A 16,150-nucleotide genomic window follows, 5' to 3' on the forward strand; every position below is an offset into this window, starting at 1 on the left:
GGTCAGATGGACAAAGTTGGTAATTGTGCAGGTTTATGTTCCCTTGTCATATGCTTGCATCGGAAAAAACATTTCTCAATACTCTTTAATATTTAATTTTTTTTTTATTTTTTTATTTTTTTGGTTTTCTATTTTTTTGGTTTTGAAGTAAAAACAAAAAGGGGACTGAAAAATAAAAATTTGAGTAGTGTGAGAAACTCTATTTGAACTCTACTCCACTGGCTTTGGTTAACTTCATCACAGCTCCATTGTTGGTGTCATCCTCCAGCAGTTTTATCATTGAGTCGGCCACAAAATCAACACTGCAAGACAATGAATTAGAAAAGACACATTGTACATTCTCCATATTTTGCTTTCTTCTGAAATAAGTTACATGAGCTATCACATGCATTTCCCACATGTCCTGGGTAGTAAAATAGAATATAATCATAATTGTAAGAGGGTAGCATTTTTTTTTTTCTTTTTTCAATAATCAGATGTTAAGAAATGACCATGTGCTTGTACTTGTACCCATAAACATAATGACATCACATACACACATACTAAATAGGTAGGCCTATGTGTACCCAAACAAACTACAAACCTCTGGTAGTTAAGGGGCAGCAGCTCCAACTTAATTCATGGTATTCATTCGTGAAGGGGTAGAATGTGCATATATATATATTTATGTATATGTATATCTGTAACTTCCTGTTAGCTTGTAGATATCACTGCCCCAAGTTAACTTTTTCTTCGTAAACTATGCCAAAAAATCTGATTCCGTTGGCAGATTGTGGACTAATTAGTACTGGCTTTCTTCAGTTCATATCTGGCACTTGGAGAGCTACCTGTAGTGCTCCACTTTCCCCACCTAGCATGATCACGATTTTTTTACTGGTCTTGTAATTAATGCTGGGCAGCATTACTTTCATCTTCATTTAAGCAAACACATTTGGTTGACTTCTGGGTTGTTTTATCATGTACTTTCCCAACAATAAACATTTAGTCAATTTTGCAAACCATAAACTGTGTATGCGTGAAGCGTACAATTTCCATGAAGGCCATGTGTGAAAATAATTCATTCATTGTAGGCTTACAGTATTACTCTGTGTGTGTGTGCGTGTGTGTTATATATATATATATATATATATATATATATATATATATATATATATATATGTATAATATTTTTGGTGTTTTTGCCAGGTGCAGCGACAATAAGGATACCTCATGATGCCTGTTTTCTGCATGAACTGCCGAGCCTTGTCTGGGTGGTACATCTCTCCGTGGTCCGTACAGTGTATCAGGGGTGTCTCCACAAAGGAAGGGCACACTGTCAAGAAGCGAACACCCATGGCTTCTTGGTCAGGATGTAGCTGAAAAGCAAACAAAGTCCTTACACATACAGCCAAAACACTGAGTCACTTTTCGGTTTACCACTACAAGTTTGCGAAGTCAGTTTATCATACATATTATGGCATGTATATTATGGCAGTCAGTTTCATCAGTGGAGGAAACCAGAGGGCACAAACAGCTTAATCACCTATCTTTGGCAAACTATACTTACAAACTTTTCCGCATATCATGCACAGATATGCACACCATATTGGTGGTCTTAAATGAACGTTAGATGAACAATTGGCCGAGAGATCATCACTGACGATCATCATCAATCTGGAACAAATTACAGACCGCTGCATACGTATATGGGTAAATCTAGCTGTCATGGTACCAGAAGCGATTTTGGCAAGCCCCCCTATTGTACTAGTAGGTCATTATTTATCTGCGTTTGTTAGGTTCAGAGGTTTCCTCAAAGCTCAAGTTGGTTTTCTTGGCCTGCATAATGGCGAGAGGAAACCGGACAGAGCCCGGGGGAAACCCACGAGCTTCCACAGGTAGCTGACAGACCTTCCCACGTACAGCAAGAGAGGAAGCCAGCATGTGGTGGACTTGAACTTTCAGTGGCTTGAACCGCATTGGTGAGAGGCTCCTGAGTCATTACGCTGCGCTAGCAAGATAACGAACTGAGCCACAGGGGGCCCCAAATGTCATATAAATGAAATACTGTACTCTTGGTACATGCAAAACACGTGAATCAGGTAAGACATATTTGGTTAAATTATAAATAAGCTTGAATCCACAGCTTGACATTCTTCATGCTGCTTTCTGTTGAACAAAACAGAAAGCTAATACATTTACCATAATGAACGTACATGTGATCAATAGAAAAGTTGTCTTCTTTTACAATGAAATATTAAATTTTGATTTGTGTTACATGTCCAATCAAGTGGGGCACACCACAGTCACACATTTGTAAGTAGAACATGGCTTATGCAGCTTGATGAAGTTGGTGCTTCAGTCAAAGGGCCAGACAAAGTAAGTACAATAATACTCTAAATATTACAGATACAGAAATTTGCCTCTGCTGAGTTGCACAATTTAAGTATCATTAAGTAAATCATTTATTTAGTTATAGTTAGTTGATTTTTGCACACTCAACCCCTCTAAAAATATGTATAAAAATAATTTCAGTTTTAGTTTAGGTCGAAATGCTCATTGGTACAGGAAGCCAAGCACTTGCAGCATTTGAGCCAGACATGCCAGAAAAGGGACCACCAAAGTGTTAAACTGCTCTCATAAAAAAAAGAACACACAAAATCAAAAACCAAAACTGAAATGAAATCAATTTTAGTGCAACATTGTGTAATAAATTTCAGAATTGCTGCAGTGATATGAAAAGATATTACTTACAGCCCAACTTTTTGTGAAGCCGAGAACAGCATGTTTGGTAGCACAGTACACAGGAGCAAAAGGAACAGGAGTTAAACCTACAACAACCCACATTATGTATATCATCTCATTAGTTATAGTATACTTACTATCAGGACAGGTGATTTTGAAAATCCTATTAGAAATTCAATAAAATGATCCATTGTTCATTTAACTGTTTCAGGTTTTTTTTCTTCTTTTTTTTTTTGTTTTTGTTTTTGTTTTTGTGCCATACTAGTTGTCCAGTGCCATACAGTGCTGATTAATTAGTGCCTAACTAATTCACAAAGGTTCTTATGATCAGCACATTACCCTGGTTATTAGTTTCCCTACTGGAACCCTGAGCAAATAGGATTGCACCCTGTATGTCAGTCTATCAGTCTGTCAGTTCGTCAAAAAGTGTTCCTGACTTTCTAGGAAACAGTTCATCATATTGAAATGAAACTTGATCAACTTGGAATTTCAGACAACTATGTCCCATTGGAACAAAATTATGGCTGTTTTACCAAAATCATCGTACTGAATTGGAACTGAACACATGGCTTCATCATAACATGGTACAGATTAAGTTCTATAGGCCCCTGTGTCCATTGTGGACAAAATTATGGTTGTTTTTGTTCAGTTTTGGGCAGTTTTCCGCACTTCTTTTCAAAACAGTTTGACAAGTATTATTTTTCTGAATGTCTCTATTACTTGTATGTATAGTTATTATTTACAACCTGACTACATGTATGTAGCCTACTGATCAAGATGTCATGTTGTTGTTGTAGTAATTATCCTAGTCTGGTTGTGTAACTGTGTTATGAGTTGTCTGCTGAATATGTACTGCATACAGGTGTGTACTAATTAACCTAATTGTTTACCAGTATATAGGGGGACCTACCTGCTTGTTATCCTAGTCTGGTTGTCTACCTGTGTTATGAGTTGTCTGCTGAGTATGTACTGCATATAGGTGTGTACTAATTAACCTAATTGTTTACCTGTATATGGGGGACCTACCTGCTTGTTATCCTAGTCTGGTTGTCTAACTGTGTTATGAGTTGTCTGCTGAGTATGTACTGCATATAGGTGTGTACTAATTAACCTAATTGTTTACCTGTACATGGGGGACCTACCTGCTTGTTATCCTAGTTTGGTTGTCTAACTGTGTTATGAGTTGTCTGTTGAGTATGTACTGCATATAGGTGTGTACTAATTAACCTAATTGTTTACCAGTATATGGGGGACCTACCTACTTGTTATCCTAGTCTGGTTGTCTAACTGTGTTATGAGTTGTCTGCTGAGTATGTACTGCATATAGGTGTGTACTAATTAACCTAATTGTTTACCAGTATATAGGGGGACCTACCTACTTGTTATCCTAGTCTGGTTGTCTAACTGTGTTATGAGTTGTCTGCTGAGTATGTACTGCATATAGGTGTGTACTAATTAACCTAATTGTTTACCAGTATATAGGGGGACCTACCTGCTTGTTATCCTAGTCTGGTTGTCTAACTGTGTTATGAGTTGTCTGCTGAGTATGTACGGCATATAGGTGTGTACTAATTAACCTAATTGTTTACCTGTATATGGGGGACCTACCTGCTTGTTATCCTAGTCTGGTTGTCTAACTGTGTTATGAGTTGTCTGCTGAGTATGTACGGCATACAGGTGTGTACTAATTAACCTAATTGTTTACCTGTATATAGGGGGACCTACCTGCTTGTTATCCTAGTCTGGTTGTCTGACTGTGTTATGAGTTGTCTGCTGGGTATGTACTGCATATAGGTGTGTACTAATTAACCTAATTGTTTACCTGTATATAGGGGGACCTACCTGCTTGTTATCCTAGCCTGGTTGTCTGTGTTACGAGTTGTCTGTTGAGTATGTACTGCATATAGGTGTGTACTCATTAACCTAATTGTTTACCTGTATATGGGGGACCTACCTGCTTGTTATCCTAGTCTGGTTGTCTAACTGTGTTATGAGTTGTCTGCTGAATATGTACTGCATATAGGTGTGTACTAATTAACCTAATTGTTTACCAGTATATAGGGGGACCTACCTACTTGTTATCCTAGTCTGGTTGTCTGAGTGTGTTATGAGTTGTCTGCTGAGTATGTACGGCATACAGGTGTGTACTAGTTAACCTAATTGTTTACCTGTACATAGGGGGACCTACCTACTTGTTATCCTAGTCTGGTTGTCTAACTGTGTTATGAGTTGTCTGCTGAGTATGTACTGCATATAGGTGTGTACTAATTAACCTAATTGTTTACCACTATATAGGGGGACCTACCTACTTGTTATCCTAGTCTGGTTGTCTGAGTGTGTTATGAGTTGTCTGCTGAGTATGTACGGCATATAGGTGTGTACTAATTAACCTAATTGTTTACCTGTATATGGGGGACCTACCTGCTTGTTATCCTAGTCTGGTTGTCTAACTGTGTTATGAGTTGTCTGCTGAGTATGTACGGCATATAGGTGTGTACTAATTAACGTAATTGTTTACTTGTATATGGGGGACCTACCTGCTTGTTATCCTAGTCTGGTTGTCTAACTGTGTTATGAGTTGTCTGCTGAGTATGTACTGCATATAGGTGTGTACTAATTAACCTAATTGTTTACCTGTACATAGGGGGACCTACCTACTTGTTATCCTAGTCTGATTGTCTAACTGTGTTATGAGTTGTCGGCTGAGTATGTACTTCATATAGGTGTGTACTAATTAACGTAATTGTTTAACAGTATATGGGGGACCTACCTGCTTGTTATCCTAGTTTGGTTGTCTAACTGTGTTATGAGTTGTCTGCTGAGTATGTACTGCATATAGGTGTGTACTAATTAACCTAATTGTTTACCTGTATATGGGGGACCTACCTGCTTGTTATCCTAGTTTGGTTGTCTAACTGTGTTATGAGTTGTCTGCTGACTATGTACGGCATACAGGTGTGTACTAATTAACCTAATTGTTTACCTGTATATGGGGGACCTACCTGCTTGTTATCCTAGTCTGGTTGTCTAACTGTGTTATGAGTTGTCTGCTGAGTATGTACGGCATACAGGTGTGTACTAATTAACCTAATTGTTTACCTGTATATGGGGGACCTACCTGCTTGTTATCCTAGTCTGGTTGTCTAACTGTGTTATGAGTTGTCTGCTGAGTATGTACGGCATTCTGGTGTGTACTAATTAACCTAATTGTTTACCTGTATATGGGGGACCTACCTGCTTGTTATCCTAGTTTGGTTGTCTAACTGTGGTATGAGTTGTCTGCTGAGTATGTACGGCATACAGGTGTGTACTAGTTAACCTAATTGTTTACCTGTACATAGGGGGACCTACCTACTTGTTATCCTAGTCTGATTGTCTTACTGTGTTATGAGTTGTCTGCTGAGTATGTACGGCATACAGGTGTGTATTAATTAACCTAATTGTTTACCTGAATATGGGGGACCTACCTGCTTGTTATCCTAGTTTGGTTGTCTAACTGTGTTATGAGTTGTCTGTTGAGTATGTACGGCATACAGGTGTGTACTAATTAACCTAATTGTTTACCAGTATATAGGGGGACCTACCTACTTGTTATCCTAGTCTGGTTGTCTAACTGTGTTATGAGTTGTCTGCTGAGTATGTACTGCATATAGGTGTGTACTAATTAACCTAATTGTTTACCTGTATATGGGGGACCTACCTGCTTGTTATCCTAGTTTGGTTGTCTAACTGTGTTATGAGTTGTCTGTTGAGTATGTACGGCATACAGGTGTGTATTAATTAACCTAATTGTTTACCTGTACATAGGGGGACCTACCTGCTTGTAACCCTAGTCTGATTGTCTTACTGTGTTATGAGTTGTCTGCTGAGTATGTACTGCATACAGGTGTGTATTAATTAACCTAATTGTTTACCTGAATATGGGGGACCTACCTGCTTGTTATCCTAGTTTGGTTGTCTAACTGTGTTATGAGTTGTCTGTTGAGTATGTACGGCATACAGGTGTGTACTAATTAACCTAATTGTTTACCTGTACATAGGGGGACCTACCTGCTTGTAACCCTAGTCTGATTGTCTTACTGTGTTATGAGTTGTCTGCTGAGTATGTACGGCATACAGGTGTGTATTAATTAACCTAATTGTTTACCTGAATATGGGGGACCTACCTGCTTGTTATCCTAGCCTGGTTGTCTAACTGTGTTATGAGTTGTTTGCTGAGTATGTACTGCATACAGGTGTGTACTAATTAACCTAATTGTTTACCAGTATATGGGGGACCTACCTACTTGTTATCCTAGTCTGGTTGTCTGAGTGTGTTATGAGTTGTCTGCTGAGTATGTAATTATTTACCTGTATATAGGGGGACCTACCTGCTGATGAGGACATGTTGATGACCGCACCACCTTTCCCTCCCTTGTCTTTGCGTAAGTACTGTATTCCTAGTAATGTACCACGAATGACACCTTTCTGATTAAACACAGAATGAGCATATTTTTTTATTTACCTGGTACTTCATTGGTGTTAAACATCTAGCTTAAGAGTTGTTCATTTGCAATTATGACACCTATTGGTCAGGTTTATGGGTGGAAGAAAAAAAGGGGGATCTTGTCCAGAGTATTCATAATCACCAACCTTCTACCAGGTAAATGTGTCTGACAAAAACTCCTGACAGCTGAAGCCGAGGGCTAGAGCGGGATTGGAATATACATGTGCAACCTCACTGGTCAAGGGACTGAGAGTCGCGCCAAGCTATAACCCATGAGATATGTGATTGGCAGCAGGGTTTCTCTGATAGACAAGTTAAATCGATATATATTTATCATACATGTATATTATGTTAAATTTTGTGTATATCAGAATTACATTACACATACAATGATAGCAGGGATATTTGTCATTGGTTTTTATGAAGTTGTTATACACATAACCACATTTGTGTACCAGTACCTGTGAAGTGTGTACCATGTACCCTATTTCTTCTAAAATTTGGGAACACTGCTCGTTCATTTTAACCAATATATATGTAATTTTAGCAGGAATATTGAGTTTCTTTTTTCTCACATGGTTAGACCATCTGATGAACAACATACTCATATCTTTATTTTTCCAAAAGACTGGTAAGGAAATGTTATATTCTACTTTCAACACTACTAATATTTATCCCAAATTTTAGAAGGATTAGGGTATGTAAAGTATGAATGTGTAGCCATAATATACAAATTACTTACTAAATTGATATCCACTGTCAATTCCCATTTGATTTCATGTCCTAGTCCAGCATTATTGCACACAATGTCGATGTTGCCAAATGTTTCCTTGCATTTTGAAAAGGCACCTGAAAGTGAACAGATAAGTCAAGTTTTAAAGCATACATGAAACACTTCGTTTTTATTTCTTAATACGGAGTTTAGGATGTGGTATAACAGCACAGAAAAGCTTCTTGGCTTTCTAATTTCTGCGTAAAACGGCTTTAAATTACAGCTTTCCTAATAAGGTCTAGTATATTCAGTCTGGTAAGCAAATAGCCTACTGTGATGACATCAACGGCGATAGCTATCAATCAAAACAACTTTGATGTGGGCAAAGCCTGAATATCAAGTATGGTACAATCAGTATGCATATGCATGTTTTTCAGTTCTAAATATTCTCGAGCATTGCGACAAAATAAGCATAAAATAAAGGGGTTGTTAAGTAGAAAAAATATATAATATGCCACAAAAAAAAAAGAAAAATTTAACATATCTTTCTTCATTGCCGTGAAACCATACTCTTCATTTTGTCTTAATGTGACCTTTTCTTGTTTCCTTTAAACACTGCAATACATGTAGCTAAATAAGCAGTTATAGATCTGTGAATTTAATTATTATGTATAGTTCTGTTCAATTGCTTTTGCATTGCTATACGTAACAACCTTATTCATTTGTTCCCAAAATGTCACATCACTCTCGGTTGTAACAGTACTGCCCCTACGCTCATCCTCAAAGTGTGAGATGCTGACTGTCCATGCGTTCCCCACGTCACACCAAACTGTATGAACACTGCCCCTACCCTCACCCTCCCAGTATGAGATGCTCACTGTCCGTTTGTTCCTGATATGTCACACCACACTGTATGAACACTGCCCCTACCCTCACCCTCCCAGTATGAGATGCTGACTGTCCGTTTGTTCCTGATATGTCACACCACACTGGATGAACACTGCCCCTACCCTCACCCTCTCACTATGAGATGCTCACTGTCCATTTGTTCCTGAGATGTCACACCACACTGTATGAACACTGCCCCTACCTTCACCCTCCCAGTATGAGATGCTCCCTGTCCATTTGTTCCTGATATGTCACACCACACTGTATGAAGACTGCCCCTACCCTCACCCTCACAGTATGAGACACCTACTGTCCATTTGTTCCTGATATGTCACACCACACTGTATGAAGACTGCCCCTACCCTCACCCTCCCAGTATGAGACACCTACTGTCCATTTGTTCCTGAGATGTCAAATCACACCTTATGAAGACTGCCCCACCCGTGACCCTCACAGTATGAGACACTTACTGTCCATTTGTTCCTGAGATGTCAAATCACACCTTATGAACACTGCCCTACAGCACCCTCTCAGTATTAGACACTTACTGTCCATTTGCTCCTGAGATGTCAAATCACACTGTATGAACACTGCCCCACCCTCACCCGCTCGGTATGAGATACTTACTGTATATATGTCCCTGAGATGTCACACCACACTGTATGAACACTGCCCCTACCCTCACCCTCCCAGTATGAGACACTTACTGTCCATTTGTTCCTGAGATGTCACATCACACTGTATGAAGATTGCTTTACCATCACCATGCTGACTTGTGAACTCTTTCACAGTTGTCTCCCCCTGCTCAGGGTTAAGATCTGTGACGCAAACCTGAAACATGCACAGGAAACATCTGTTTTGTTTTTTTGCCTTATAAACGCCAAAAATCAATGTGACTTGAATTCTTCTGTTCATGTATGTAATATGGCCTTACTGGCTCAGATGGTTGAAAATCGGGAATTGCTTGCTGCAACTGTCATGTACAACACCTTAATAGATCAGCAGTATCGAACTCTCCTTGTTTCAGGGGCGGCACAGATATGTATCAGTACATGACACTCTGGTTTCTTCCACCCATAAACCTCTCAAAACAAAATCTCAAATTGAGCACAGATTTGATTTATTCAAATAAATAAATAAATACTTCTTCATAATGTAATACTTGAATACTTTCACATATATGATGACAATCATTTTTTGTGAGGTGGGGGATGGGGGGAGAGGGGGTAAAACAGATTGAACGCCCAGAGCATACTACCACTCTTTACCAGGTTCATGTACCTGATCAACAAAACCTCTGCTTTGTACTAAGCTGAAGCTGAATGAACAAAAGCTGCCGGATTCCAATCTGTGACCTCATTGCAGTTTATCAGGTTGCTGGCAGATCTTCCTACGTACATCTAGAGAGCTAGTATAAAGAGGCTTGTATACTAGTATTTCTATATACATCTCACGACTGTCTCTGAAATTGCCAGTATTTTATTTGCTGTCATAATTAATATTATCTTGTCTGAGCTATATTAAATCAAAAAAAATGTAAATGTCAGAAAATTTACATTGCAAGTTAAGACATGTTTAGATGAAATAAAATTCTCTTCAGGTTTATAAATTTTTTTTTTTTTCACATGTTATTTGTTTTTTCTTGACATGAAACCCTGGACTCTGCATATGTTTACTAGTATGACAGAAAATGAAAGTACACCATTACTTAGTGTACAGGTGTTTATTCCCTTGTACGATATACAGTAATTCAAGACTCAGCAGCCCTTTACTTCATGGTCTGCCACACTAATAAGAGGATATATAATTATAATGTGCTACAGGCCCATGGCCAACTATGGCTCAGGAATCGCCTTGCTCACTGACTCCCTATACACACCTGACATTTAGCTACAGGAATGTTGGTCTTTCCCCTTAGATTTAGAGATAAAATGACAAATATATCTCTTCAGCATTCTGATTATGATACACACATGGGCTGTGCAACTTGTCTCTTGTAGGTCGGCCACATTTCATTGTATATAGTTATAACTACGGTACTACTGTACTGTATAAAAGTTTCTTGCCTGTACTTGGTTTGCATGTGGAAGGATTGCAAAATGTCTGGTCAATGAATGTTTTCAGTTGATCATCCAGGCCGTATGGATCAGTAACCTCCCACCATAATGCTGGCCGCCATCATATAAGTGAAATATTCTTGAGTACGGCCTAAAACACCAATCAATTAAATGAATAAATTAAGCACACAGCGTGCAAGTACATCTGAGCAGGCAGAAAGTGCATGTTCATGATTTTATTTCATAAGTACTAATATCATATGTATATATATATATATATATATATATATATATATATATATATTAATGTATTATATATATTTCATATATGTGTAAATATGTATATCCTTTTGTCCATAAAATTGAAAAGCCTAGTATAAAGATGAACAGTACGGTTTATACAATGTTGCAAAACCTCAGCTATTCCTTTGGTTTCCAGTTATTTTTCTTTTTATATGCACATTTTTTTACTTTTAACAGATACATAATTAGGCACCAGGACTTTAATGATAATTACAGATATGCAAATATGCACAGAGTACAAGTGTTTTCATAACTGAATAATGTATATAATTGCCCTTTAACACATCTGTATAGCAGTTAGCCTCATATGTCGAGTATTAATTAAAGATCAGATGAGCTATGCCGCTCAACACTGCAAACAAATTGTCTGACGAACATTGTATGTATCTTTTGTAAATTGTATTCTGTGTTGATCACAGAACCTAATTAGGGAACAGAAATATAATTAAGAATATATATATATATACACACATGTACATACCACCAGCAAAAAATTGAGCTGATGTATATACATGTATGTGTACCACCGTTGTAACCAGGAAGGCAATACTGTAATTTTACTTGTTAGAAAATGAAATTCAGCAATATGTAGTATGCAGGGGAATAATATTGGACAGATTTTCATGTCTGTTCAATGCAGTGAAAAGGAAATGAAAAATCCTATCAAAATTAGTAAAAAGAATTCTCTAGTATAATTATTCCGATCCTGACTCATCAGATTCATTTTTATGTACTATGATATATAATTATACATACATGACATAGAGAGTATTATCAGATTTCCTGTAGTTCTTACACAGAATAAGACTCATTCATATTCCCTGAGATTTTACAATTAAAGGAAGTATGAATTAAGTGGCTCCTTAACTGATCTTCATATATGCATGTATACATACACTTGACACTTGAACTGATTCGCATACGGTATCACTATGTCTGTGCAGTGTATAGATGAGGATTTAGTTCTGCTCTGTGTTCATTTACAGTTAAAAGGACAGGAAATCTGATCAAGACTCATACTTTCTCATTCACAGTAAAAGAGAAAACTTTTTTCTTCTCTGATATATTTTAGGATCACACGGGATATTTCTGTGACTGTGCAAGAAATCAAGTTATTATGACAAAGTCACGTCAAAATACACTTGATCATCATGTGATTCAATATCAATCATTGATGACTGTATGGATTGTTGCTGGATTAACTATTAATTGTAAATCATACTGTCTGTACTATAATTGCCGAGTGGCAAGATCTTTTAAGATGCATGGCCTTTTTCATAATCCACGATTCGTGTTCGGGACCGGTAGATCCAGGATCAATCCTTGATCGAGTCACACCTAAGACTTTAAAAGAGGAAGTTGTAACTTCCTCGCTTGGCGTTCAGCATGGAGGGGATAGTGCAACGACTGGTTGACCCGTATCAGTATAATGGCTCGGGCGGGGCGGCTTACTTGCCTTCGGTAAGTCGTCTCAGTGAAGCAGCACTAAATAAAAGAGCGGTGGAAATCCGTCCTGCAACAAGGAGGCACATTATACGTACATGCACCCTAATGGTTCCTTCGTCGTCATATGACTGAAAAATTGTTGAGTACGACGTTAAACCCCAAGCACTCACTCACTCACTCACGATTCGTGTACACGTCCAGTAGGTTTAGACATAGTAGGTGACAGAGAATAATGCAGTGTGAAATGTAAGTGATGTAAACAAAATAATAACTGACAACCAGTTTCTCTATCTCCATGTAAAAGCATGTAGGCAATCTCAAAATTTCAAATGACTTTTTCCTAACAACTGCACATTATAGCCCATCCATTACTCAGATAGAACAGAGTATCATCAGTTGCATCAGAGGGCTTATACATCCACTAAGTTGTACCATTTATAAACTTTTGTATACAAGTTAATATTACAAAGACTTGCTGCCCAAAATTTATTTATTTATTTATTAAATTTGTTTGTATTGCGTTACTCGAGAATTTTTCACTTATACACTGAAGTGCCCAGCGTAAATCTCAGACCTTTGGCACGTTTCTGATGAACTTTCCTACATGTGACATACAGAAGTACACACCATACTTTTAGCATGTATAAAAGACAAAAACCTCACAAGTGTCATCAACCACTTATGTCACCAAAGCCCCATAAGCAGTCAGAGCAGGAGGATCTGCAATTTTCTGTCCAACGCCGGGTTTGAACCTGCACCTTGCAATTAGAATCATGGCAATTAAGTGTTTCTGATTACTTTCTCTCAAAAAAGGTTGATCCACTGCTATATATCTGCATATGTATTTTCAGAGTCACCTCAAAATAGGCCCACATGTTACTTGAACTCCTGAGCTGATTTTATTGGCTATAAAGTGTTAAACCATACCCTCAATACTTGGTCATAAGGGGTAACTTGAGATGGTCATGTTAACAGAAGGAAAGCAAAATCTCTTCAGTGGTGTAACTCAGTAAACATGGAATTTAACTGAGCCCACAATACTGGTATTGGGGTATGCTGCATACTTCACCTCCCATTGCCCCTATCTATCTGTTTGGGTGAAGACATTTACTCTGCAAACTACGTGAGAAAGGCATATTGATGGAGGGTACACTGAGCTGTATTGATATAATCATTATATACACATAACACTGTAAACATTCCAGTTACCGTGGATAAAAAAAACAGGATTTGAGAATACAAACAAGTACAGGCAAGACTTCAGGAATCTGATGTTTTTTTAGTGTACTGTAAGTATTATAACATCCACCTCAGCCTGGTGAGATAAATCATAGTGACTGACCCAGTTCTTCAAGAGTGATTGAAGACCCCCCTTGAGCCAGTCCAAACAACTAGTCCTCGCTTAGAAGGTTTTAAGCTTTCACATCTGATCTAAATTTATTTTGTTATTTAATACTGCCTCTGCCATTCAAGGAATATAATTGTGAAACATGTATCACTAGCTTGATCACTGATCCACATACACATGTAGATTAATGTGCACACATGTGTATAATTAATAGGCTTTCTGGATGATCATAATATTATTTATTTATATTATTTATATTATTTATCTGTTGATTTTCCATCCATGCGGGCCATTATACTGTAAAATACATTGCTCTGAATTTTTTGAAATCACATTGCGTTTTAATTTACAAAGAAAGTTTGATTTATTTATTTATTTATTTATTTGATTGGTGTTTTACGCCATCAAGAAAATTTGAATAATTAAGATTTATCTTGTGAAGTACTATGATGACAAATGGAGACAAATGCATTCGCTGCATCTGAGTGTCGGACTGACACACCTGTAGGCTATACAATGAGTCTTGTATTAATTGTACTGTAGCAGTCCTAGGCCTATATACATCATGTTAATTTTACTAACTGAGTCTGCAGCCTATAATTAGATGTAAAGTATAACTTCTGTTATTTAATTTTATGTTCAGGTTTCATGTTTTGTGCCAATTAATATTTTAAAGCTAAACAGTGTATACTTAGTGGTATACATTTTGATGTGAATAAATCTATTACCTACAATCATACAGCATTTGACATATTTTAATAATGAAAGCTGGGCTTCAAAGGCCAGAAGAGCATGTACAAGCTGAGCATCAGCTTCATGGTGCTTTCTAAGTATACCTTTCATGAGTATCAGATCTTCGCTCTACATGTACATGTCACACACACATGACAATAGCACATATATGTATATGTATATAGGCCTATGGTACCTCCAATATATACATGTATATAGGCCTATGGTACCTCCAATACATACATGTATATAGGCCTATGGTACCTCCAATATATACATGTATATAGGCCTATGGTACCTCCAATACATACATGTATATAGGCCTATGGTACCTCCAATACATACATGTATATAGGCCTATGGTACCTCCAATACATACATGTATATAGGCTTTTGGTACCTCCAATACACACATGTATATAGGCCTATGGTACCTCCAATACATACATGTATATAGGCCTATGGTACCTCCAATACATACATGTATATATGCCTATGGTACCTCCAATACATACATGTATATATACCCCAATGCCTACATGTATATAGGCCTACAGCACCTCCAACACATACATGTATATACGCCTATGGTACCTCCAATGCATATATGTATATAGGCCTACAGCACCTCCAATACATACATGTATATACGCCTATGGTACCTGCAATACATATGTATGTAGAGCCTAACTACAGATACACAAATAGTACATGCATCTAATCTTTACTTTCAAAGGGTGCATCGCAATACTTGTACATTTCTCGTCAGTCAGAAAAGACTCACTTTTTGTACAATACATGTGCTTATAATTAAATAATTGTGTTCTTACAAATTTGTGCTAAGGTCTGTCAGCAACCTGCAGATGGTCGTGGGTTTCCCCAGGGCTCTGCCTGGTTTCCTGCCATCATAATGCTGGTTGCTGTTGTATACGTGAAAAAGTATGGCGCAATAAACCAATTAAATAAAAACATAAATAAACTTTGTGTTAAGTATTCATCTTTTCATGCCATTGTTGATCTGAGGTAAACCACTGGCAAGAAATGTTTAGTGCGCTACATCATAATATTAGGCAACCTATTTTTATATGATATATGAAAATTGACACCTGTCTGACAGATAAATGGATAGTGAGAGGTGAAACCGTGTAGATTTCCTGTGTACGTTGTGCAATACTGTCTTACGTACCTTGGCTCCCTTCTTCAGTAGAGCTTCACACAACCCCTTCCCAATCCCCTGAGCTCCACCAGTCACCAGAGCCACTTTGCCTGTCAACTGCATTCTGTACTCTACAGTTCTCCCTGTCCGTTATTGCCGTGGTTTATGCCGACTTGTGCTGTCTGAACGGTGGAGTGTACCCTGAATCCCAGCAGTAGTGGTCATAGTACACCTACGTTGTCTTATTTATGCGTGTAAACTAGGTCGAACACCTCGTCGGTAGACCTAGTCCGACTAGCGG

General features: G+C 37.8%; 1 protein-coding gene across 1 annotated transcript; it reads right to left on the reverse strand.

Annotated features, from left to right (window-relative positions):
- Positions 1–6: 6 nt before the first annotated feature.
- On the reverse strand, positions 7–16,086 carry LOC135474851 (15-hydroxyprostaglandin dehydrogenase [NAD(+)]-like). Its single transcript, XM_064754475.1, has 7 exons — positions 15,880–16,086; positions 9,515–9,638; positions 7,950–8,056; positions 7,092–7,188; positions 2,731–2,807; positions 1,207–1,355; positions 7–302 (listed from the first exon to the last, which is right to left on the reverse strand). Exons 1-7 carry the CDS (start codon positions 15,970–15,972, stop codon positions 200–202), a joined length of 750 nt encoding a protein of 249 aa, XP_064610545.1. The 5' UTR covers positions 15,973–16,086; the 3' UTR covers positions 7–199.
- Between the last annotated feature and the right edge of the window lie 64 nt (positions 16,087–16,150).

The sequence above is a fragment of the Liolophura sinensis genome, chromosome 9, assembly GCF_032854445.1.
Source record: "Liolophura sinensis isolate JHLJ2023 chromosome 9, CUHK_Ljap_v2, whole genome shotgun sequence".
NCBI lineage: Eukaryota > Metazoa > Mollusca > Polyplacophora > Chitonida > Chitonidae > Liolophura > Liolophura sinensis.

Coding starts and splice junctions, on each gene's coding strand:
- LOC135474851 (XM_064754475.1), bottom strand. CDS start 15,972: ATGCAGTTGACAGGCAAAGTGGCTCTGGTGACTGGTGGAGCTCAGGGG. Junction 9,639..15,879: donor TACTGAAGAAGGGAGCCAAG/GTACGTAAGACA, acceptor TGCATGTTTCAG/GTTTGCGTCACAGATCTTAA. Junction 7,189..7,949: donor TGACAGTGGATATCAATTTA/GTAAGTAATTTG, acceptor GTGTTTAATCAG/AAAGGTGTCATTCGTGGTAC.